General features: G+C 41.8%; 1 protein-coding gene across 2 annotated transcripts in view; it reads right to left on the minus strand.

The window, feature by feature from the left end:
* Nucleotides 1-3,716: 3,716 nt before the first annotated feature.
* Nucleotides 3,717-24,725, minus strand: part of pax7a (paired box 7a) — a 58,148-nt gene continuing 37,139 nt past the window's right edge. For both annotated transcript variants that reach the window (XM_028003227.1, XM_028003226.1), the window contains exons 7-9: nucleotides 23,469-23,665; nucleotides 8,343-8,592; nucleotides 3,717-6,388 (exon numbers count right to left, since the gene is read on the minus strand). In XM_028003227.1, coding sequence (XP_027859028.1) covers nucleotides 6,273-6,388; nucleotides 8,343-8,592; nucleotides 23,469-23,665 — 563 coding nt within the window. In that variant the 3' untranslated portion in view covers nucleotides 3,717-6,272. The remainder of the gene's footprint in view (nucleotides 6,389-8,342; nucleotides 8,593-23,468; nucleotides 23,666-24,725) is intronic.

A 24,725-nucleotide genomic window follows, 5' to 3' on the forward strand; every position in this document is an offset into this window, starting at 1 on the left:
ATGGTTTTGATTTGGATAACTTTGCCCAAGTTTTCTTCATAAAACATATTTCGGGTCTCTTTATGATGCTTCCTGATTAAATGAAGGTAAAATATTAGGAAATAAAATAATCTCAAACACTACCATGTCACCAAAAATCCCAATAAAACACATAGATGCTTGTGGTTGTGTAGAAGTTCAATGGGTATGAATACTTTTGTAAGGCATTGCAAGGTGTCTGGACTGATATTATAGAGTATTAGCCAGTAGATTGGATGTAATAAAGGTAAAATAAATCTCATCATCCAATCAGATGACTATGGTATGGAACAATCTTTGTTTGAGCTCCTTCTTTTTTACTTCTGTGCGACAGATTATCTGTCTATAATACCTGAGAGGGGTAACCATGAAATTCAAAATACCTGAAATATTCTGAAAATAAGATTCCCTCCCAGCACAAGCGGCGTCGTTGGGAAGGAGATGTATGCACGGCAGGCTGCGCGTCTGTGTCTGTGTCAGGGGGATCCTCGAGGTGACGAGCACAAAGCTGAGGCTCAGGTACACAGCGTATGCTGGCATAATTACAGGATTTGGGGGATTATTATACTGTAAGTACTTTCATGGCGACAGCTGGGAGCTTTTTACTCCCTGTGACACATAATCTCAAAGAATAAAACCAAGACCCCCGGAGCATCTCTTAATCATTTCTTAGCATACCTGCACACGGCTCTGAACTCTTTCTGAAGACAAATTTGTAAAATTAGAATATAATTATCATATCTGCAGGAAATGGTGTTAAAGTTGCATTTTCAAACACTGCTTTCTTTTGAAAATGAAAATGTTTTGAGCCTTTCTGTTGGTGTGCTACCGTCTCCTGGCTGTCTTGATTTTCCAGGTTTCTGAGCCTGGTCCTAAATCAGATCTGAATCAGAACCTCCTCTCCATTTGTGACCGAGCTGAAGTTGTGGAGACTCCTCTCCTGAGAGATAGGGCTTCCTGGTCTCTACCACGAGGCTCCGAGCTTCATTTCCATCCCTGTGATCTAAACAAACCCATTACCACAGGCCATTTATGCTCAGGGGGAAGGACGCAAGCTTCCGGGCCTGAGGACGCAGCCCACAGCTAAGCCACCATGACACCGAGCCACCTTCAATGGCCGTGTGTCCATATAGAGACGGGAGAAAAAAAAGGGGGGAACGAAGAGCTCGGGCCTTCTCCGTTTTATCTAAAGCACTCCAGAGAGGCGAGTGGAATGGGCTCTTGTGGGCTCTGTTTATCCCCTGCTCCTGTAGTCAATCAATTAGGGGATCAAAGGAGGAGATGAGGGAAGTGTCACAAAGCTCTCCCACAAAAAACCCCACCGCCTGAGCCTCCACCTCGCCCGGTCCGAGTGACAGCACACCGGAGGGAGACGAAATTCCCCAGGAGACGAGCAGGAGCAAAGGGGACAACCATAGCACATGCCAATGTCTAATCTGGACAACCAGAACACAAACTTTTAGAGAAATATATGAGAGATGACAGAGAGACGCCTAACAATACACATTTAAAATGCTGAGGAGATCTGTTTTTACCTTCTGAACTCATTGACAGATGAAACCTGGTTTGGAACGTGGCTTGCTTTTGAAATTTATAATTTGTTTTTAATTAACACTCAAATCTCAATGAAAGCACCACAGTTTATTTTACAGTCTAAAAGGAATATTATTCTTTCCATTTTCAAATAAATAAAGTTTAGGTAGATCAACAATGGCTTCTTTTAACAGTTTATTTTTTCTCATAATGTTGGCCCATCCGGCTAATTCTTAATAGTTAGAATTTATTGGTTTTTTTTAAATGAATTTAACCAGTTACATTACTATTCTTCTTTAACGATTTCATATTTTACCACTTCTCCATCAAAAACCTTATTGTATTTTATCAAAAATAAAATACATCAGGTGAAGATAAAGTAGTGTGTAATTATGAAGTGGATGGAAATATTAACTTATGGATGTATTTGTCTTCAGCCACATTCACACTGATGCCTCTAAATAAGATCTATTGCAACCAAAATAACTGAGACCAGGGCAATGTGGGGCAGAAAAAATAACACTATAAATCCCCTCTACTTCACAATCCTCACTGTGAAACATGGTGGTGGCAGCATAATGCTTTGGGGATGCTTGTCTTCACTGAGACAGGGAAGCTCATCATGGAAGAACAATGACAAACTTTAACATGTTTTATTGGGAATTTAGATGATGGACCAACACAGTTTACTAATAAGATGAAGACAATTGTTTGCACTGTATTTTATTTAGTGGCATCATAAGTAAAGGGGATGAATCTAAATGTACGCAGATTTTTATTTGTAAAAAATGATGTTTTACGCTATGTAACGTCTGCTGTCACATCCAGCATGATGAAATGTTCCTAAAAGTAAGCCAGGACTAAAAGAACATACCTAAGGCGTGTTTGACACGTCTCCAGCAGTGCTGTTGGTAAATGACTAAATGTGCTCCTGTGTTCTGTCATGTAATATAAAACACAGCGGATGCTGCCATACCGTACCGGTTAGTTCCCCTACATTCACACCATACCACAGAGATTTGCAGGCTGCATTCCCTGGCCGACAGCGGGCTGAGACGAGCGTTGCTGGTCAGCGGGCAGAATGAATTACTTCCTACAGCTGCGGTGAGACGCACACGCTATCTGTGTGTCTCCCTCTCAGACGTCTGAGCTCTCATCACTCGCTAATCACATCAACAGCACTCCAAAAAGTCAATGGTGGCCCAGTGACCCCCATGAATGCGGTTGAACGCACAAGGAGGACGTACACTCACACGTGTGTAAGCTTTGTGGACGGATAGATGATTTGTCAATGACTTGTTGCATAATTCTCAAGAGGGGAAAAATTACTCCTTAAGGTTATAATTCCTTCAGATGCTGCTTTCACTTTGCTGAACTACTTTAGATAAAGTACTTGCAGGTTTTCTACCAGGATCATCATGTTTCAAGGCTTTAAATAATAAAAAAAGACTCTTCACCATGTTTGCATTAATGACACATAAGTACTAACCTTATTTGTTAGTACTTATGCAATTGAAAGGTGACAATAATTAGTTGCCAATTTTCCAAGATCAAAATCTCAGTTTCTTGTTAAGTAAATGCATCAAAACCTTAACTCCCCACATGAAACCTTTTTTCAGTGTAAAAAATATCTTTTTCCCCCTTATTGTACTTTCTTTTGAGTACAGTAAAACTCAGATCACATTTAGAAACACGTGCTTTGATTCATGAATTAGAAAAATGTTTTTATCAATTAATTTTCTGTTTGATTAAAGGCCTGTCCAACCCAGCATTTTTTAGAAACATTTAATTGTTGAAATAAAACAAACAACAAACCTAAAACAATTTTAAGATAAAGAAGTTAGTATTTTACCATATTTTTGCATCTGTGATATTTATTTATTGAAAAAGAAAGGGCACCCGATAAATACAACTTCAGGAGTTTGCATACATTGTAATTATCCAAGATTTTGTTTTTTCTTTGTGGTTTTTCCTTAAGCTTTCAATTTTATTATTTTGTTTGTTTTTCACACTTGGGGGGAAAAAAAGATTTAAATAACTTTAGGACTTGGTAAAGACCAGACTATTTATACACTAAAAGGCATCACTTTTTTGTTTTTGTTATATATTAATCAATTGTATGACAAACCTAGCAGGATTTACTGAGCAATCAAACACACAGGAAGTCAGTTTTGGATCTTTAATTGATAACAGTTACGCCAGTGTTACATTAAACACACCAACAGGCTGAAGGTAGTAAATACCAATACAAGTTTCCCACTACTCTAATACTTCATACAGCAGAATAAATTATACCATGATAATATACACACATGCGGAACGGAAAGAGGAGTAAAGCAAAGCACAGATGTCAGAAAGCAACTAAAACAGGTTAGGGCTCAAAGAGACAGGAGGAAGTGGAAGAAGAGGAGGAAGAATAAGGAGCTGTATGCCTTAAATATCCAAGTGTTAGAAATGGGCTCAATACACTAAAGACAATTCTAAAATTCTTCAGGTTTAAAATGTACAAGAGTGAGGTGTCTAAGTGGAGCAGCAGCAGCTGCTGCCGTTCAGTGCGGAGTCAGCGTCGCGTTGTTCTCCTGAAGTCTTATTGGTCCACAAATGAAAACCTGACTTTTCAGTTTCACCCCTCGCCCTCGGGAGGGGCTTTACTGTCACTCACATCCGTCAACAAGAGCCACAACCAAAATGGCTCTGAGTGCGGGTGGGGTTAGGTCCGTTGTCCATTCATAATCAGTTTGTGAAACCTTCTGGTAGAAACTCTCCGGCAGGTGAAGCCACTCTTTAAATTTACATTGTGGTCCAGGCGGGAGTCCATCTGAGAAACCAAGCTTTGCCTTTTTTTTTTTTATCTGAGCTCATTTTGATACTTCTTAACACGGTTTACCTTTACACTTTTTCAATGCAATTTATACTTTACTAATTTATACAAATTCATTCTCATGTGGGTCAAAAACAGTAACAAAAGCTTTTTCTTTTTGGCTCAAACAACTTAACCAATTAAATACAAAAAAAAAAAACCCAACAGAAACAGACAAAAGACCGGTTAAAGAAACTCAAATAAAACATTTACTATCAGAGTTTCCTCCCTGACCTCCCACTCATTATTTCAGTATAAAACATACTCTTTATAACCAAACAATACACAATCTGCTCCTGGAAATGTATGGGGTTTTTTTCACTATTTTTAAAGGCGACAAAGGACCGAATCCTCTGCAGACAGTGATGTCAGTAAAAGTATTAACACCTACAAGGAACACCTGATCCTCCGTCATCTCAAAAGTCAACTATGAGTGCTACACCAATGTTTCATATTAACTATTTAATTTCTTTACTCCTTTCTTTTTTTACATTGTGGTAAGTTCGTCAAAACATGGAGGATTACAGACCGAGGCTCCGGTCCAAACCGAAGTGGGGGGCCAATCAGCGGCGTTACCTGTGCCCTTTCACAGCTGACTGGATTATGTGATTTTCCAGAGCGCATGTGAATGGCACAGCTTGTCTTCTCTCTAATCTCACAACAGAACCAGAAAACGCTGGAATTCTCTTCTATATTTGTTTATAGACGGATCATGAGGAATGCTTCGAAGGAATGCTTGTAAAAATTCAGGAAGTGGAAATGAACTGAAGGTGCATTTTTACAAAATGGGAAAAGGAACCGAAAGGCCGGGCTATTAATGGAAAAGGGTCACTGTGAATTAGCTTTGACATTATATTTGTGTGATTTTAATCAGCTTTACAGTGCTAAAGCCAAACACAGGATTCCCTGGAAGATGGTCTTTCTGGGGAGTGGGGGAAGGAAGGAAGCTGGTGGTTTAAGTGAGTTAGCCCTCCTTGGCAAGGTCCATATTTCAAAACACGTTAATTTCCCCAATCCTGTTTTTGCAAACAATGTCCCCCTTTCCCTGTGGGCCGCGGCTAAGGATGGGATGGAGGTTATGAGGAGGAAAGGGGGGAGCTATTGGCCGCCAATATGCTGCTTAAATTCCCTGCTGAATCCATCCAGCCAGACTTCCCACCGAGTGGCCAAGTTCTTTAGGAATGTCAAGAGGAATATGAAAGTGGGAAGGTCAAATCGCTCATGAGCATTGGAGCTTGGGGAGCAGCAGCTTGGAAAACAATCATCTCCTCTAGTGTGAATGTGCCGACACGCGAACGTACACGCACGCACAACAGACACTCGCTTCCGTGTCGTCTCAGTCAACCTCTGTGTGTTTTTTTTTTGTGTGTCTTTTAGCGCTCCGACATCAAACAGATAAAAGAGATACAAATGGATTCGAACAACAAAAATCACATTAACCATAATCATATAACAGCAACAATAAGCTTAACAATATCAAAAAAGGAACAAGGAATAAGAGTTACTCAAATGATGTTGGCTGTGTTAACTACTATGAACAGCAAGGTCAAAGTACATGTTGTTGATGGCTCTAAATGTGTATTGGACTGCAGCCATGACAAAAAAGGAGTCCAAGCCGACGCGGATCCGCCATCCTAGGGGTCCTGTTTGGGCCCTCGGAGCTGAAAAGGCTTTAAGGATTGGAGACTGCCTGAAGAAGCGATTGAATTCCCCAAAAGCGTCACTTTCTCCAATGTCATGGCGGGGCAGGAGAGAGGCGACCTGGAGTCCAGGCTTGATGAAGAGCGTGAAGCAAGCTGAGGCAGAGGCAGAGGCGGGTGAAACAGAGAGACAGGAAGTGGAGGATGCGTCAGGGGCCTCTTTAGTAGGCCTGTCCCGTCTCCACTTGCAGCAGCCCGAGCACTGCCGAGTGGTCCCCGAGTTTCATCCTCCTCTGGGTGGACAAGCTCACGTTCTTAGCCAGGTAGTCCACGGCGGCTGCACAGAAAACAGTAAGAAGAGGGGGAAAAAAACACACACACACACGCATGAGACAGGTGGTGGACCTCAGCAGCCCACGTCCCACTCGCTCTCATCTCATCTCTCTGATTAAGTCTGAAACAAGTTGTGGCAGAGAAGACTGAGTCAAATAAAAAACAATTCAGACAGCTAGAGTGAAAGATAAAAACCCCTCCCTTGTCACTTGTCTGAGGTTGGCACGCTGCTGGCACGGAGCATGTGCATCCTGGTGGAGTCTCCATGCTGTCAGTCACAGGGGTCCCCGTGTGTGTTCTGTGTGCCAGTCTTCATTACTACTGGCATCTCCGATTTCATGCCCTCCACATTCCACATGGCCGATCATTTTCATCATCAGACAGCATCTCTTTCCTCTCCCCTCCATTCATTACCCATCCACTGTGCTCAATCACCATCTTAATTAACCTCACATCAGATCACATCCGCGCTGCCATCAGTTTCCTCCACTGAGCATGCACACACACACACACCCACCCCAAAATGTGACAGACTGTTACGGGTTCGCTTGTGCAGATCCTCAATGCACAAAGCGCCCCGTCAACGCTGGAACCTCCACGTAAATAACAAACAAATGTCAGATAGCTGCTGCTGGCTGCCTTGTTTGGGGAAGTGTGCTTCATTTTAGCTCTCATGAATGGCTGTGACAGCATCAGTCAATTATGCTAATCTAATAAAGCAAACTCTTTTCCTGTCCTGAGGGGGACACGCATGTGTGTGCGTGATGCAGACGAGAGAACGAGAGGTGGGCAAGAGGACACTGCGGGCCCCGAGGGCGTGCCGTCCTTTGAAGTGGCCCTCTTCCCTTTCCCATCCAAGTGGAGTGGGGTGTGACTGAGGTAGCTCTGCACCAGGATGGAGGTGGAAGCACGAGAAACGGGGGCAGGGTGGGTTTTATCAAGAGCACGTGTATGCCTTCACAACCCAGGGTTGGAAAGGTCAGGAGGCATCACCTCTTTACCATGCATTGCACAAGGATTCATATTTTTCCAATTTTTTTTTTTAACATATATTCTCACATTACAAACCACTAACTTCAACATATTGTCCTGGAATTTTGTGTGATAAACCAACAAACAATGAGACTGACAGAAACATATGGATGGGTTGCAACATTTTGAAACTTGTGGCATGTTTTTAGATCCAGCACCCTTTTACTCTGTTACCTCTCAATAAACTCTATTTGACCCAATGCGTCTTCAGAAATATGGCACTATTCTGAACCTAATAAGACAGTCGCCTACCTAAACCAACAGGCTGGACAAGGAAAACATCGGTCACAGAAGTAGCCCAGAGTCCCATTGTTGCTCTGGAGTAACAATGACTTTTTCAATGGAAGTTAAACTCAGAGCAATGCTAAGAGAAAACTTCCTACTAACTGCCAAGCTCTAGAGACTGGGCCGGTCTTCAGGAAGACCAAACATGTAGATAGAGTTATAATGGAATAGAATGAAATAAAGCATGAAAATGTCCCAGTCAAAGTCTGGACCTTGATCTAATTCAGAATCTACTGCAATACTTGAAGATCTATGTTCACAAAATGTGCTCTTCATTCTGTCTAATACTAACCATCCCCACCACACATGGTGGAGGCAGCATTATGCTGTGGGGATCCTTTCCTAACTGCTCCGTTCAACTAAATATGAGTTACTATGCAAAGATGAATTAGTAAAACTGATAAAGGCCTAAAGGAACTACAGATATAATTGCGACAAAAGGGGATTCCAGTGGAGTGGGAAATAAAAGCATGCCACACTTTTTAGATGTGTGCTTGTGAAAACAGTCAGAACAGTTAAGGACTGCTTTTTGTTGGTCAATCACTTAAAATCCCAATAAAATAAAAATGCAAAAATCCTGCGATGAATGCTTAAGTGAAGCTCTTTAAAGACAGAAACAGAGCAAATAAAGGTTTGCTTACTCTGGCCATACTGGCTGTACTGGTATCCCGCGGTGACGGGGTCCACGCTGTAGCTGGTGGCGCTGTAGGTCGGCGGGCAGTAGGACTGGGAGGAAGCCAGGCTGTCTACGCTCTTGATGGTGTCGGAGCGCTGGCTGCAGCTGGCTGAGATGGGGTTGGAGCTCTCCAGACTGCTGTGAAGGGGGGAGATGGAGAAGTCGTGCTGCGGCTGCGAGGGTACAGCGCTGGGGTTACTCAGGATGCTCATCACCTGGAGGGAGAGGAAGAGGAAGATGTTTGAATGTTAGACCATCTGAGACCAAAGGAGTGACAGAGTTCAGAAATATTTTGTTTCTTTCCTCCCTGCGAGTGTAACACCAACTTTTGCACTTTGTGGCGAAGAAAGTCAAAAGAAGTACATCGTTTCAAACTTTAAAATGAGGAAAGAAACTTCTCCATCTCTTTTTGGAGCAAGTGAAAGAGAACAAGGAGGTTGTTGAGGTTAAGGAAAACAGAGAAAAGGAACAGGAGACTCTGTTTCCATTAGCTGGTCCTGACAGTAACTGTTCTACGGTGGGACAGAAGGGTCCCAGTATGATAATAGACCCACCATCCTTGCCAGACAGCTTGTGTCCCAGAGCCTGAGGCCTGAGCCCAAGCCTGTGGCACAACAAGCACCAAGGGAGTCCCTAATCCCTCGCCCCTGGCCTACCCATCTCATGAATAGTAATGGAGTTGGAACTGGTAAATGATCCCCTCAGATCCCTGCACAAAGTAGGCACCACAAACCCAAGTGAAGGGGGCCACTGATCCTGCAAGTTTGAGTTCGCCTTGAACATTACAGCGTGTATATTATTGATAATGCATAAAGCTCCCATTTCAATATAGTAGATTAGTGTAATAGCTAGTGACATTCGTCAGAGGAAGGTCTCAAATTATGTTGAAATGGAAGAGATTACGTCTCCTCTCATATGAAGCAAAAAATATAGTTTTCCTCATGCTGCAAGTTTCTTTCTGGGTTTGTGGGAGAGAAAAGGTTTTGTTTGAAAAAAAAATACAGATAGGAACTGTCCCACACATGCTTCTCTCTTCCTTTCAACATCAGGTTCATGTTGAGCTTCGCTATGCTGCACTGGCCTTTGGCCCCTTTGCTGCTAAACCAATTAGCCCATCATGGAGGTAGTTAAACAGGGACTGATACACTCCCACACATATGTTTGCAAGCATGCATGCACAAACCGGCACATGCTCATACGTTCCAGCATGCAGCAAAACAAGGGGTAAGGAAAACGGTTGGACGTGCACAGGCCAGGAGTTATCCCGCTGAGAGGGGAAATTAACCACATTCTGCAAATTAATCATTTCTAAGGGCCTCCCTGGAAATATGAAGCACCCGCAGCACATCAGAAACACAAAGGCTGGTTAGTCACTTCCACATGTTAATTCTATCAGTAAGGAAACCCCCACCACCTCCCCTCCACATCTGCGGACAAAGCATGTGACATTTATCTATAAGAGAGAGATTCATGGCCCTCTTCGTGTCGGACACATGTTTTGCTTCCTCACATATGGAGCTGAACATGCCGAGCTGGAAGAGGAGGGTGGTTTGCTGAAAGTGAAATGGGAAGGAGGGAAGTGTCCTGAGAGAGGCAGCTGGAGGGCATGAGTCCATTTCAGTTTCTGGCTAATTAAAGCTCGATTACATCGCTTCCTTATTAAACAGAATAGCCAACAATTGGCCCAATCATTATTCATGCTCATAAAAGTTCTTCAAGAGAAGATGACTTCTTATCATTGGCGGGATGCAGTTTTGCTATTTTAGCAAATTGGGACGGAGCTAGCTGCAGAGTGTGACAAGAGCTGGCGCATGCGACAGTATCCTTCAGACGTCCTCATGAAGAAAAAAAAAGGAAGATTCTTGGTTAATAATTCAAGTTTTCCTTGAGGGGAAAGGGTACATGTCATTGGAAAGGTGGGATTCTCATTTGGTTTGTGTTCACACTGCTAAATAAAAATCAATACAGTTTCAGCACAATACTTTAAGCCTGATGAAGGATCAGATAGAGGGTGAAGCTGACTGTCAGGATTCAGGCTGCAGCCTGACCTACAGCTGTCGTCTTTAATTACATCTTCACTCGTCTTTGAAATGTGCAAGTTTAGTCAGAAAGGGCTTCAGCTCATATAACGTTTGCATCTTGATGCTTTTTTATTCTTACCTTCAACATCAAACTTTACAGGTACTAAATGATGGTGAGCATATTTCCATTAGTGCTTAGAGCACTGTTGTTAAATCTTAGTGAATAAGACTCCAATGAGTTTTCAACATTTCATAATTTTTCCTGATTCAAATTTTAAGATTTTCCAAAAGTTTTTAAAACTTTCTGAATAAACAATGGTCAGTTTGACATTGTCTCGGCGTGATAACCTTGGGTAAACACCACAGTGTAATAACTATTAAAATGCAAAATCTGAATGAAAATGTTCATTCCTTGCTACTATGCATTGCACTTTTTCACCTTTGTGTGGTCTCTGAAGCTGCATGGGGCGTCTAATCATCTGCTGTTACATTTTTAAAGTAGTCTGCAGTCGCCTTCTTCACAAACAGCAGTTCACACAGGGTCATTTTAAAACAGCCTTAATATGAGTGATGGATTGTACTGCGCGTGTTTATTGGGATTACCACTTTTTTCCAAACTAAGAACAGGGAAAAATTAAGGAGATTTCTTTCAGCGTGCAGCAACAGGTGAGTATGGAAATGCAGATCTTTTTAAAACACAGTTTTTTGTTTTTTTTCTTTCGCTTTAAATATAAAAAAATTTATTATTATGTTGATATGTTTCCTGTCTTGCTGTCTTAGGTTGGGATGAGTTCTTCTTGCAAGTCGTAGAGCCGCTTGTATTTGCTCTGTTGGTAAATGTAACACAGGATAGTAGCAAAGTATTTTTCTCCATTTTTGTGTTATAGAACAAAATAAATGTCCACAAATAGAAGTTATTCAGAAGCATCGTCACCTCTGGTTTAATTAGATGCAAAGTGTCAGAACTGCAGGTAAACAGCTTAGATTATGAATATCATGCTGTTTTAAATGTTTATGTTGGACTCAGAGAGGCTCCAACTTTTTTAGTCTGAATCTCACAAGTTCAGAGGAAGTTCTCACAGTGTTTCTAAATGGGAACTTTGGAGAACTTCTGAGTCCAAGTAGAGGACACCATCTGTGTTTCCAAGCTTTGTTTGGCATCTAAACCTAACCACCTAACCAAGCAGCACTGAGACTGCTTGTTTTGTTTTTTAAATAGTTATGCATTTAGCTGCAGGTTCTATAAATGCATAATCATTTAGAACCTTACTAATATGTCAAATCAAAGTCGAATGAATGATATAAAAATAAATCAAGCAAATTATAATATATTTTAAATTATCTTTTAGATATGAGAATGTTATAAATGTATGATTTACAAAGGTTATACATGTAAAATATAGTTTTTTAAGGATGTTGGATGTTGATAAAATCAAATTTAACACTTTTCTAACACTTTTTAATTTTTATGCTATAAATGCTGAGCGATGCACATGTATGAAATTAACAAAAAGCTGTTTGTAAGAAACCTAACACTCTCTTACATAGCAGAGTTTTCTTCCTTCATGTCTCCCTCCTTCCTCCTCCTCCTCCTCCTCCACCGCCTGCATATGCAGCGTCCTCAGCAGCCTGCAGTTTGTTTGTTGTGCGACGTTGTGTGAGTGCTGGTTTGGGAGATAATGTGAGCCAGGACCCAGTTTAAAGGACAATGCTCCAGGGCGTTCCCTGTCTCTCTCTCACACAATCACACTCACAAAGACACGCAGCCCCTTCTCTCCTCACCCACCCCTTTTCTCTTTTCTTTTTTTTCCCCCTCTCATTCTCTACAGATAGATTACTTTATAAATAATAATAAAAAAGTAATTAATTCTCTCAACTTCTGAGCCCTGCGGCCTGTGGCAAACTAAATGGGGAAGTGTAAATTGATACAATGTGCATCCTTTCAGATAAATAAATAGCAGACTTGAGACAAAAAGGGGCCCTTTTCACAGCTAACTAATTTCTTTAGCAGTCAAATTACATTTTTTTTGTTGTTGTTTGCGTGAATGTTTGATTAGTTTTTCTTTGTTGGTGTTTATGCAAGAAGAAAACAATGTGATACAGACAGAGCAAAGTGGCTATACACAAAAAATTAAAACAGCTGCTAGACAAGATTTATTTTTTTGGAATACATACTATTATGGATTTTGTGTTGGTGTTATTTCACTTTAAAAAAAAAATATTTCAAAGGAGTTGTACTATAGAAAATAATAATTTGATTGAATGCTTCTAAAACTGTCAGAAATGCATATCAGAACTTCCACACATGCACCTGGTCTTAATAAGAAGGCGGTTTCAACCTGGATTAAAACAGCATGAATTCACCAATACATTGACAGAAAATGGAGAGCTGTGAACCTGATAGCCAAATATAGAGAGAAGACAGAAGAGAAGGTGAGTGAGAGGAAAGTAGAGGCTTTGGGAAGTACAAAGACTCCTGTAGGACTGTGTTGGCCTGAGGGCCAGCCTGCCTGGAGAGCTGATAGGAACCCCTTCTGTTCCATCCCCAGCGCCAACACACCCCACTTCCACAAATACTCTTAATCTGTGCAATACTGGATTAGTTCCTCTGTCACCGATACCTCCCCGCTCTGCCCAAATCAAAATGCCCCCGAGATGTACCTTTAAGTTAGGCGCAGGTCACCGGGGCAGACGGGCTGGGAAAAAAACGAGCACTCCAAATGTCTGCAAGTTATCTGAGTGCTGCAGAACAGCATTGTGCACCTTAGCAGATCTGCCCGGCTGATACCCGCTCAGCAGCGGGGAACGATTAAAGATCCACACGGATGACACTGAATTTGAGATCAATATTTGAAGGCCAGTCCTGAGGGTGTGATTACAGGAAGAGAAAAGTGTTTAATTCTGTGACCCAGAAGTGACACAGAAGCACTTACAGTTCCTGGGAAGTGGATGACTTTGGAAAAAGCCAAAATGCACACATGATAATAAAGACGTCTTTTTCTTTCTCGCTATTTCAAATTATCTGAAAAAAAAAAGCCTAATGGGACACTTCAGAATTGTTCATGCAATATATTTAAATACATATATTATAATAAGTATATATTTGTGATGGGTTGCAGTTTTTAAAACTAGATATATCTCGAATATCAGTAGTTCTCCATTTTTCTTCATATATTTTAACAGCAAATCCAGCACACTCTGTTGAAGTTGTAGACCAAAACCAAGCTTGATTGAACTGAAGAATAATATATTTTTTATAGACTAATAAAGTACTGTTAGTTCATGTTTTCAGGCATATACATACCAAAAATCCATCTATCCATTTTCTTACACCCTTGTCCCTAGTGGGGTCAGGAGGTGCTGGTGCCTATCTCCAGCTAACGTTCCGGGCGAGAGGCGGGGTCACCCTGGACAGGTCGCCAGTCAGTCGCAGTGCAACACAGAGACAGACAGGACAAACAACCAGGCACACACACATTCACACCTAAGGAAAATTTAGAGAGTCCAATTTATCTAACAGCCATGTTTTTGGACTGTGGGAGGAAGCCGGAGTATCCGGAGAGAACCCATGCATGCACAGGGAGACTCCGTGCAGAATGCAAACTCCCTGCAGAAAGACCCCGGGCTGGGAATCGAACCCAGGACTTTCTTGATGCCAGGTAACAGTGCTACCAACTGCTCCACTGTGCAGCCCATACCAAAAATCTATTAATTTATTACATTAGCTGATGCTCAGTTAGTCAATGCAGGACCAATGGTTTGAAGAATGTTTACTGGAGCTACTCTTAGTGAAAAAGTCATAAAATTCCCAAAGTTGTTTCAGTAACAAACATGACTCTGGCAAATCAAAATGACTATATAGGACTAGACTAGGTTTCAGTTAAAAGTCAGTAAACTGACATCTAATCTAATAATTAATAAAAGAACATTTGTTAAACATATCATAGAAATATACAACATTTTTCATTTTCAGGGTCTCCGTTTTTCTTAGGTATTCAGAACTCTACATTCTTCAGAATGGACCTCTAAATAAGAGTTTCACCGCGTATCATCAGAATATCAGCATATGCATTAATAATATTGTGTACACTGAAGGAGTACATTTGTTTAGATTTTTCTTTTTGCAGTTGTCAGAACAGCATACTGCCTGCCAATAAGACATTCAGTCAACTGGATGGAGCCTCTCTGTAGTAGACGTTCTTTGGAGAGCTGATAGCTGTTCATAAATCATAATAGACAACTGTTCTCAGTGATTACACACTAAACATACTATAAATACACTTTGGTATTTGTTGTTGCTATTACAATTGTTTGTTTAAAATATTACAGCAAGAAGGTGTACTTAGTCATAGATAGATAGATAGATAGATAGATAGATAGATAGATAGATAGATAGACATGACAAAGCTTCAAGCATTCATAAAAACAATTTTTGCATTAAAACTGCTTGACAGTTTGGAAACAGTTGGTTCTTTTAAAGATTTGTTTTCTGGCATTAGGGGTCTTTAATTGCAGTGGACAGGAAGCAGGCAGAGGAAGAAGATGGTAAGAAATGAAGTTGTTGAGGTCAAGATTTATGATAAACCGCTCTTAGATATTTAGGAGAAGTGTTTTTTGGTCTAGGCCCTCTGCCAGCCTCCAGGATCAACAGTTATCAACTTTATCAAAAATATTAAAATATCCCTTCAGTTCCTTACTTATGTTTCTCCCTAAAAGTTAGTAAGTCTCTGGTAGAGACCGCCCTTCCCCCACTTCATCCCTCACATGAGAGGACCGGCCCAGCGGGCAGTAAGGCCCCTCATCTGAGCAGACAAAATGACTATTTAAAAATAACAGTGATTGCATAAATTGAATTAAAGCGTTTTGGTCACGGTTGGAGGAGGTGCGAGGGGGCGGCTAAAGGGGGCTGCAGCAGATAGCCAGGCCGGTGGCAGGCAGCAGATGACGGGCCCCGGCCTGCGTGCCACTGCGTTAATTGGCCGCGACACATTAATAAAAACTGAAAAGTGTCCTCAAACGGCTGCAGCGCAGGACGAAGAGGTAGAGCGGGAGGAAGGGTGGAGGATGTGGTGCTGCAGGGAGAGAAATAGGGCTTTGAAGAATGTATTGCATATGGAGGGAGGGGGTAGAGACCGGAGGGGAGGGGGTGCTAATTGTGTTCAATTAAGTGGCTGATTGGCAGTGACAGAATCTGGGCATTGACAAGTCAGGCACAGATGAGGACGATTAGCGGGCATTGAAACAAGCTGTCACTCCTCACAACGTGTTATCCACTCCGCGCCTCCGTCTCTTCTATCTGAGCTGTTTATGCAACACAAAAGACGCCTAAATGAGTGGAAATGAAACATAATTCATATTTATGTTAGGCCTGTCCACACTTCTTCTCGTCTCTTCTTTGCAAATTACTATCAAGCTGAATCCGCTCGAGTCCACGTTTGGTCATGTTCGCCTCATTGTTGAAGAAAGCCCAGCTGTTGGAGCCGCAGGACGCCCCCCTCTCCCCCTCCCTCCTAAACGTCCCCCAGTCTGAGCTATATACCCGGCCCCGCGCTAACCAGAGGTTAATATGCCGTCTATTGGACTGCAATTGGAGAACGTGTGGGGAGCAATCCTCTATTCTCTGCTAGTGATATGCTTGAGTAACTATGGGATGGATTCAGCCATTGGGAACAAGAGACACCCCTCCTCCCTCTTCTCCCACTTCCTCTCCCTCTCTCTGCACACACATGCAGACTCCGACTCTTCAGCACCTCGCGCCGACGCCTCTTTCTAAATTAAACGGCAAATTTTCTGATTCCAGGAGAGTGGTTTCAGCGAAGCGGGGCCAGTGTGTGCGCGCAGAGAGAAAGAGAAAGAGAGAGAGAGAGAGAGGGGAGCTCCAGCAGGAAGGCGAGGTGGACTGAGGGAGTGAGGGAGGAGGAGCAGGAGTAGAGGAGGTTGTTTGCTGAAAACAGCAGGGGCCAGGTCTAGTGAAAAATGTCAGGTCAAATTGTTCTTGACAGTGTTAATATCTGCACCTCATAGCCATAATTACATGTAAATAAATAGTGAAATAGCTCTCAGCTGGAGACTGAGAGGGGAAAGCTGCTGCATGTGACAACCAGCTGAGGACCCTCCAACCTCCATGTTTTCTCATCGTATTGTCAGGAAGGGGAGACGAAGAGAGACAATTCAAATGAAGCTCAATGTCAATAACGACGCTCCTGGGCTTGTTTCGTTTTTATTTCTTATTTCTGTGCTGAAAACACAGAGATGAACTGATGAGAGACAGAGACAGAAGGGGAGAAGCGACAGAATGGCTGAGAGACAAAGTCGGAGACTATTAATCACAGCTATGCACCTGTCAGAGTGGCATCTGGAACTAACAGGAACCACATGCAGCCGGACAACATCCCAAACGTTGGCTGCTCACTGCAGGTTCCTACCCAGCAGCCCCAGACCTGCTGCACCCCGACCCCAATCACTCAACAGTTTCCCTCCATTATCATTATTATCATAATTATTATTATTAGAGATGCATAAGTCCATCGACTAGAAAGAGTAATCAAAAAATCTGATTTTTGGATCAAAAGTAAGAACACCCACTAATTTCTGTCCACCAGAAATAGCTTTTTTAAAGTTTCTAACATTATAAAATGGTTAGGGCAGATGTTTGAGGTAATAAATGATAATGCTGTAGTTCCTTCATTTTCTGTTGAACTCAAATACTGCCTATATCCAGGAACCTGTCGTTTATATATGTTTTCTCTTTTATGTGTTTTGGTCCTTAGGAATGAAAATGGGTGGAAATGTCTGGCTTCAAAGTGCACCAGAAATTGGTATCGGTCAGGAAAAGCCTGATCAGTGCATTTTTATTTCTTACTAATAAAAAGCTTCAAAACCAAGAACACATCAACCAACAGCTTGCACACTGAAGCATTTTTAATGTAATTTAATAAACATCAGTTCACATTTAGGGAGCCATATATGGTACTGATCTCAATAGTCTTTTTGAGTTAAATTACAATCTCTGAAAAAGAATGTGCAGCATTTTTTTTTTCTTTTGTCCATCATATTGCTTAGAATAACAAACTAAAATCAGTTGAAATCAGAATCGGCAGATCACAGAATAGAGAAAATGATTCTCTATTCTGAACGGAAACGGAAACAATTTACAGCCAGAAAAAGTCTGTGGGTGCATTTAGAACTGTTTTTTTCCATTCCAAGATTGCATCAAAACGATAACGGATATTTGTTTTCTCTTTTAATAGGGGTCTGTAAAAAAGAAACATTAAAATAAGCTAAAATCAAAGATGGCAGATCACAGTCGAAAGAAAGCTGGGAATATGAAAGGAAAAGCTTTATTTATGCCTCCAATTATTTTTCCTATTCAATAAATGCATCAAAACTAAGAACAAATTCTATTTTTCATCTTAAATGCATTCAACAGCAACATTTATTTCACATTTATTTCTCTTTAAATCAGAGAAAGTTCAGGGGCAAATGCTTTGTATAATATCACAATTTCCTTAGTTTCTGTTGGATTCAAAACTATGAGCTATATATCAAAGAAAATGTAACACAGTTTTTCTTTTATGTGTTATTCTCAGAAGAAAAAAATGGGTTCAAATTGGAAGACAGGCTTCAGAGAAAAATGGGAATAGATATCGGCCACGAGAAGTCTGATCGGTGCATCTCTTCTTACTATTATTATGCAGAGTGTGTAAGGCCTGGATATCTCCACTATGTATCCCTGTGTGTAATAAGTGGTTTTAGATACGATCGGCGTCTGTGTGCGTCTCTACTTTAATAAAAGCAGTTGCACTCTCCACCTCATAGGCATCTCAGCTGCGTGGGACACACCGCATGTGAATCAGCCTCAGTCATTTTCCTCCTTAAATCCCCATCTTCCAGGATTTACTGAAATTCATATTGGCTGCCTCTGCAAGATAAATGTAAATCACATTCCCTTATATTTACTATTTATCAGGATGCAGCAGCTCACTTTCAGCGGGAAATATCTCTCACCCGCACACAAACACCCTTGCATTTAAATAGCATTTTTATTGTCCGCCGTAGCCTTTCATCTGGGCGCGGGGAGAAGAGCTGCCTCTCCAGGGGAGAGAGCTGGAGAGCAAGGAGAGGAAGGCGGGGAGAGGAGAGGGAACGCGGAGCACCATTGGCAAGGAAGGCATAGCTGGATGACAGAACGCCAAGTGGAGGGGAAGCAAGGTTGGTAGGTGAGAAAAATAGATTATGAATGCACCAAGCGCCAAGTAGAAATATTTTGGAATGAACATGAAAATGGCAGCGCTCAGGCTGCTCCTGAGACTCAAAAGATGGAGCAACAAATGGCTCAGGTGCAGCAGCGCTGCTACAGAAGAACCACAATGAAAGCTTTAATAGTGAGAAGCGGAATTATCAATCAACAACTTGCAAGTGGCAAATGCAAACCAATCGTGCAACAGAGCTGCGCTTCATGAAAAAGGAACATATGGTGGAAATATTTCCCCTGAGTTCGAAAGTGTTGCGAAACAGCAGCTAAAAAACACTAATAATCTGTTCAGAAACAGTATAGCCAGTGGATATGATTTGCAGCCCCTGGATTTTCTTGGCAACTGCCGACAGCAGGTCTGTTTTTTTAAAGCCTCTTACATCTTTTTTTATACTTGCCAAATTGAAACAGTATTTGTTTTAATGGGAGTTCTAATTAACCAGTATGTATTCCCCCACTTGCTCCGCGAGTGGCTGAGCTGTGAATGCAGGCTATGTGCTCATCCCCTTTGATTTGTTGTCAGTGGAGGCTGCCAGCTGACACAGTGCCCGGTGAGAGGCTTAATGCCCAAGTTTTAATAATGTGGGGGACTACATGAATCTCCCTCTCTCATTGGTATTCAGGTGCAGGATGTCTTGTTAGAAGTCAGGGAGGGAGGCGGAATGAAGCCAGAGCCCCGGATTGTTCTGTACATTCACTCCCTCCCCCCCCCACACTCCTTTTTTTTTTTTGGCAACAGCAGAGCTAGCTTCTTAAAAATAATTCATCCCATTTTTAAAAGAAGCGCCTGCACTAGCTAATGGAAGAGCTGCAGCACAGTTTGGAGTCTCCCCTGGCTTATCTCGCTCAGACAGTTGTGGGGAGTCGCTGGTGAGCATGGTGTCAGCGTGCGTGGTACGGTGCAGCGCCGCGCGGGCAGGCAGGCCTGGGGACACAGATCAAAGGGAGGCAGGGGTGAGAGCCGCTCTGCCTCTGATCCCGTGTACATGTGTGTGTGCGTGTGCGTGTTTGTGTGTGTGTGTAGGCCCGGCCCACTCACACAGCCCAAAGGCCCTCCTCACACACATACACATCCTTGTCATTCCAAAACACACAACAGTTTCACAAAACTGCAAAACAGGAAAGAAAAGTTTCTCATAAAACTTTGTGAACTTCCTTTATCGGAATATCCACCGTACCTATCGAGTTAGCAGCTTCTCTCTTGCTCCATCATGCCTCTTTACAGGGAGAGAGGATAGCTGTGAACACCCCTCCATGGCATGCACTTTCCATTCTGCCACTGATGGCTGGTTATTGTGGCTCCTGCATGTTGTACACACGTCTTGGAATGGTGCTACCAGCTCTTCTTGCAGTTGATTTTCTTTACATGTGGACAGATCAGAGATTTGGTGGCCAATTTCTAATCACCGGTTGTGTCTGAACGTTTTTATCTGCCAGTTTAGACAGTTATGATTTCAGCATTAATTGAAGCCCTAATAATCTTAACAACAAAATGCTCGGTGTAACACTAAACGTATATTTTCAAGAAATGTACAAAGCTTTCTTTCCTCACATCACTTAAAAATACCACTACAAAAAAATCCACCAGATTCTGAGAGGGAGAGATCTGTAATAAAATAAAACTCAACTTTAGTGAATTATAGGTTGCCTACTGGTCACTTTGTACTTTTGCAGTTTTGGTTGTGAGGTAACTGAGTGGTTTTGCTTATGTATTTTTTACGCACTTGAAAATATACAAATATCACCACAATTTCACAGGACAATATAAGGATAACAGGATACACATGTGAAACTGTCCTTTACATCCTGTATTAGCGCTTAGCATGATTAGCATTATTAGCATGTCAGAATCACAATATGTAAACTGTTGGTGCCCCCTGTAGAGTTAGTCAGTGAGATTTCCAAAAGATTGCCAACGTTTTCTAATCTGGAAAATTCTTTCTAGCCACAGAAAGTATTGGACTTTTTAAGATTATAAGCAGCCTGACACGTCTCTGTACAAAATAATATTTCCATTGTAGAAGGATTTGAGTCTTCTTCCTGGCTTGAAGGTTGTTGTCATCAGTATATCAGTAAAGTGGAGGAAAGTTGTGCTTACAGATTGGAATAAAAGACTTGATTTTCAGTTTCTAACAAATCCATGACTGATCTGAGCTGGTCAAGATGAAAATCGTCCGATTCCAAACACCCACCAACTACTCTGTAGTTTTTTTCCTCTTTTATCATGTGTTCCTATCATGCAGTAATTTATGTTTAGAATAGATGCTAAAGCAACAACAATTTGACAAGCGTCAAATTTTCCAACAATTACAATTGTTGGAAATCACGTTTTTCTAGCAAAATGAGTAAAACCTGTTCAATTTCAGCTTTTTTTCTCTCATTTTTAAATAAATCAAAGCTTCATAGTGTCAGTCACAGAGAGCACATAGTCTCTGACCTTTGTGTTCAGCTGAGCATGGCTGAAAAATACAGGGATGCCCGTCCTTCATGCCCCTGCTTTCTCCTTTTTCCAACACCTGCTGAGCCGCTAAATGAAACAAGACCAACAACAAAACACACTTCTGGTTTCATACCTTTCGCCCAGCCAGGCACAGCTTTGCTCTCACGATCCTTTAATATACTACCACCACCCGACCCCCACCCACGACCCCTGCCCCGCCCTCAACCAGCCAAACATGTTGTATACCCCACAATGACAGTGGCCGGTATGGAGTGTGGATAGCGTTTCTCCCACCGCCTGTAATGGGCAAAAATGTGTGCTGTCGGGAAGGGTCATGGAATTGGGATGGACGCGGGCTCCTGTCGGGTCTGCCCAACGCTGCAGGATTCCATTACAGATTTGGCACCTCGCGACCGCAGCCCATTTACTTCGAATCACAGAATTTTTGTCAATCTTTACAGCAACTGCAAGGCCATCAGTGCCAGACACTTGAAGGAATGGCCTGCACATACCAATGCACAAGCATATCTCCTGCAAATAGACTTTGTCTGCAACTTACAATATCAGTTTCTCATTTCCATCCCTCCCCACCAATACACAAAGGGAGAAAAAAATAAATGGGTTTACAATAAAAATGTAGCTACTTCTGCTTTATGATTGACATTAGGTAAGAGAAAAAAATGGCATACAGTCAACCTTTTTATTGGGTTTATTGTTTGGGTTTTCAGTGTTTTGCTTTGTGGAGAGAGGAGGTCTGTCCAGCACAGCAGGAAGCTGCACCAGTGAGCGAACTCTGATTTTGCTATCAGCGGGAGCATCCATCTCCATGCTGGGACACTGATAGGAATGCCACACAGCAATCTGGATGCATTCAAATCATTTCACCTCAGTGCAGCACAAACATCATGCAGGAAAATGTGGAAAAAAAACCTTGAACTTTGAGATATTTAAATAAACTTCCAGAAAAAAAACCCCACACAAATAAAGCGCATGTCAGTTGGCGCCTCTATCAATCACTTCTGATTGAGTAATTGAAAACGAAAAATCCGCTCTCTACAGCTGCCCAAATGCTCACGTCCTAATCCCCACTGTGACAGGAAATGTTTAATATCCCAACACATTCTTCCACCGCTCTGACGGGAGGGAGAGGAAAGCGACAGTGCACCCCATGCCAGCATTAGAGAGACCCATTAATAATAATAATAAAAAAAAGGGCTCCATGTTCCTGGTGTTTTTCTGCAGGTTTGCAGTGAGAGCATTAGCAGTTAAAACCCCTGTGCCACGATTAACAATCAAACACGCTGTGAGCCTCCATGTTATCCTCCGTCGCTCCAGCAGGAGAGAAAATCTCTTTTTTGTCACAAAATCCTTAATTCTTTCTTCTCTGAAGAAAGAGGGTAATACCAAGAATGTTTCCAATCTGCTTTGAGAAATATTTGAAGGAAGGAGAAAAAAAAACCTCCCCAATAAAACATGTGTGAACGACGGGGTAATTGTGGACAAATGCAGCATTGAAATTCATTTTCAACTCTTTACACACCATTTCAATCTTATTTTCTGCCTGTTAACCACATCTTGTTGGTGAGGGTGGGCAAGACTGGCCAGTGTTGATGGGTAATTGTGCATAATTCACTCCGTACACACGATTTGCATCAATACAAATCATTTTTCATTCTGTGCTACTTAAAGCTCAATCCTTACAAGAGGCAGTCGCATTTAAACGCTCATTAATGGAAGTGTCTAAAAGATGTTAACAACTAAAACCAAATGCTTTTCAGAAAACAACACACATAAATCTTTACTTTAAGGTCCAAGAAGTGGACAGAGTTAAATTTAGGTTCACTCTGCATATGAAGATGCCTGAAAATCATGCAGCACAAGACACAAGCGAAAAAAAATAAAAATCACACAAGGCACTGGAGTCTTCGAGCTGCAGACAATTACGTGAAGAAGATTATGGGTCCACATTTATAAGCTTTAGCTAATTATTTCATCTGCATGTGCTCTCTCTGCGCGGTGCAGGATTTAGATGTCCCAGGAAAGTAGAAAACCGCTGTTTGGAGCAGCTTGAGCACTTCTGGTTGCTATCAAGATGAATTTTAATTTGTTGATGTTAATCCAATTGTTTTACAAATGTAGCAATTTGGAGTAGCTAAAATAAATCCAGGGCTTTGGAAAGGCGAACATAAAAGCCCACACTGGCAGTTATTTTCGCTGAACATGCTGTTTCTGAATCTTAATTTCAGTGGAAAAAAAAACGCAATTACATATCCTTAGCTGAGAGAGGAGGAGGAAAGCCGTGGAATAAAGAATGTTATCAACACCTATGAGAGAAGAAGACGTGGCATGAGGCCTTAAAGGGCTGCTGGGTCTGACCTGTGGGGAGAGCCCGTTGCCAACAGGGTTCATGTGGTTGCTGGAGGCGGATGGGCTCATGAACGTATCGGAGTAGCTGGAGAAGCTGTGTCGATTGGACGACAGGCCGTACGCGGAGCTGCTGTCGGCGCTCAGACCACCCTGGTGCATGGAAGACGGCGGCAGAGGCTGTGGTCTGTGCAATGTGCTGCTGCCCTCTGACATAAACAAAGAATATACACAACATTAATGTTCTGCACCGCAACAACAGGAATCTTTACGACAAAAGGCTCCAATTGAAGTGTAGAGTTGATTTTTACTCTGATACCTCTAATTAAATTTCAATACTTTAATAAAAAGCAGCTTGAATTTGATATTGACATAAGAACAACTGTTCTGATGGCCTCAGGAGTTGTTGGGGAACATTAGTGAACACAGCTGAGGACCTAAACAACTTACAGCTCAGAGAGGGAGAAAGTTATTGAGAAGTTAAGTTAGGTCATACATATTTATCTTAAGCCTACCAAGAAACTTGTGTCCACTAAGAACTAGCGTCTGGTATTTTAGGTAAGAAGAGCATTTATCAAAGAGGCAACCTGACAGAATAACAAATGGTAAAAAAGTTTCCAAAAACTGGCATTCATGGACCAGTAGTAAAAATAAAGTCATTGTTGAAACAAAGCTCTTACAGGTGATGCTTAAAGTGTGCCACAAGTCATGCAGGATACACAGTAAACGTCTAGAAGAAGGTTATCTGGTCAGGTGGAACCAAAACAAAAACTATCTCCACCCTGAAACGTGATGGAGGGGATGTTTTGAGAAGGATAACATGGTGAATGTAGCTTAACTTAGGACAACTCTGGAAGTAAACCTCTTTGATGCTGCCTATGCAGGACACTGACCAGAATGATGAGCTACAATGGGAACAGTTTATATGAAATGCTAGGAAGTCCTAGTCAAAGTCCAAACATGAATACAATTGAGAAACTGTGGCAAGACTTGAAAAGTGCTGCTTACAGACGCTCTATCCAGTCTGACTGACTTGAGCTTAGTTAGCAGAGACACAAAACCTCCAGCTTTAATTATAGCTAAAGATGATTCTAGGAAGAGAACCCCCAAAGGCTAAATAAAAATACATTTCATTTTTCTATTTGCAAAATATTTTAAAAACAACATATTAGTTTCCTTCCTCTTCACAATTATCTGTTACTTTGGTGGTTTGGTAACGGCGGTCAGAAGGTTTGGTGGTGCTGATCATCATTTTATTCAGGGCAGCTA

The sequence above is a fragment of the Xiphophorus couchianus genome, chromosome 20, assembly GCF_001444195.1.
Source record: "Xiphophorus couchianus chromosome 20, X_couchianus-1.0, whole genome shotgun sequence".
Classification (NCBI taxonomy): domain Eukaryota; kingdom Metazoa; phylum Chordata; class Actinopteri; order Cyprinodontiformes; family Poeciliidae; genus Xiphophorus; species Xiphophorus couchianus.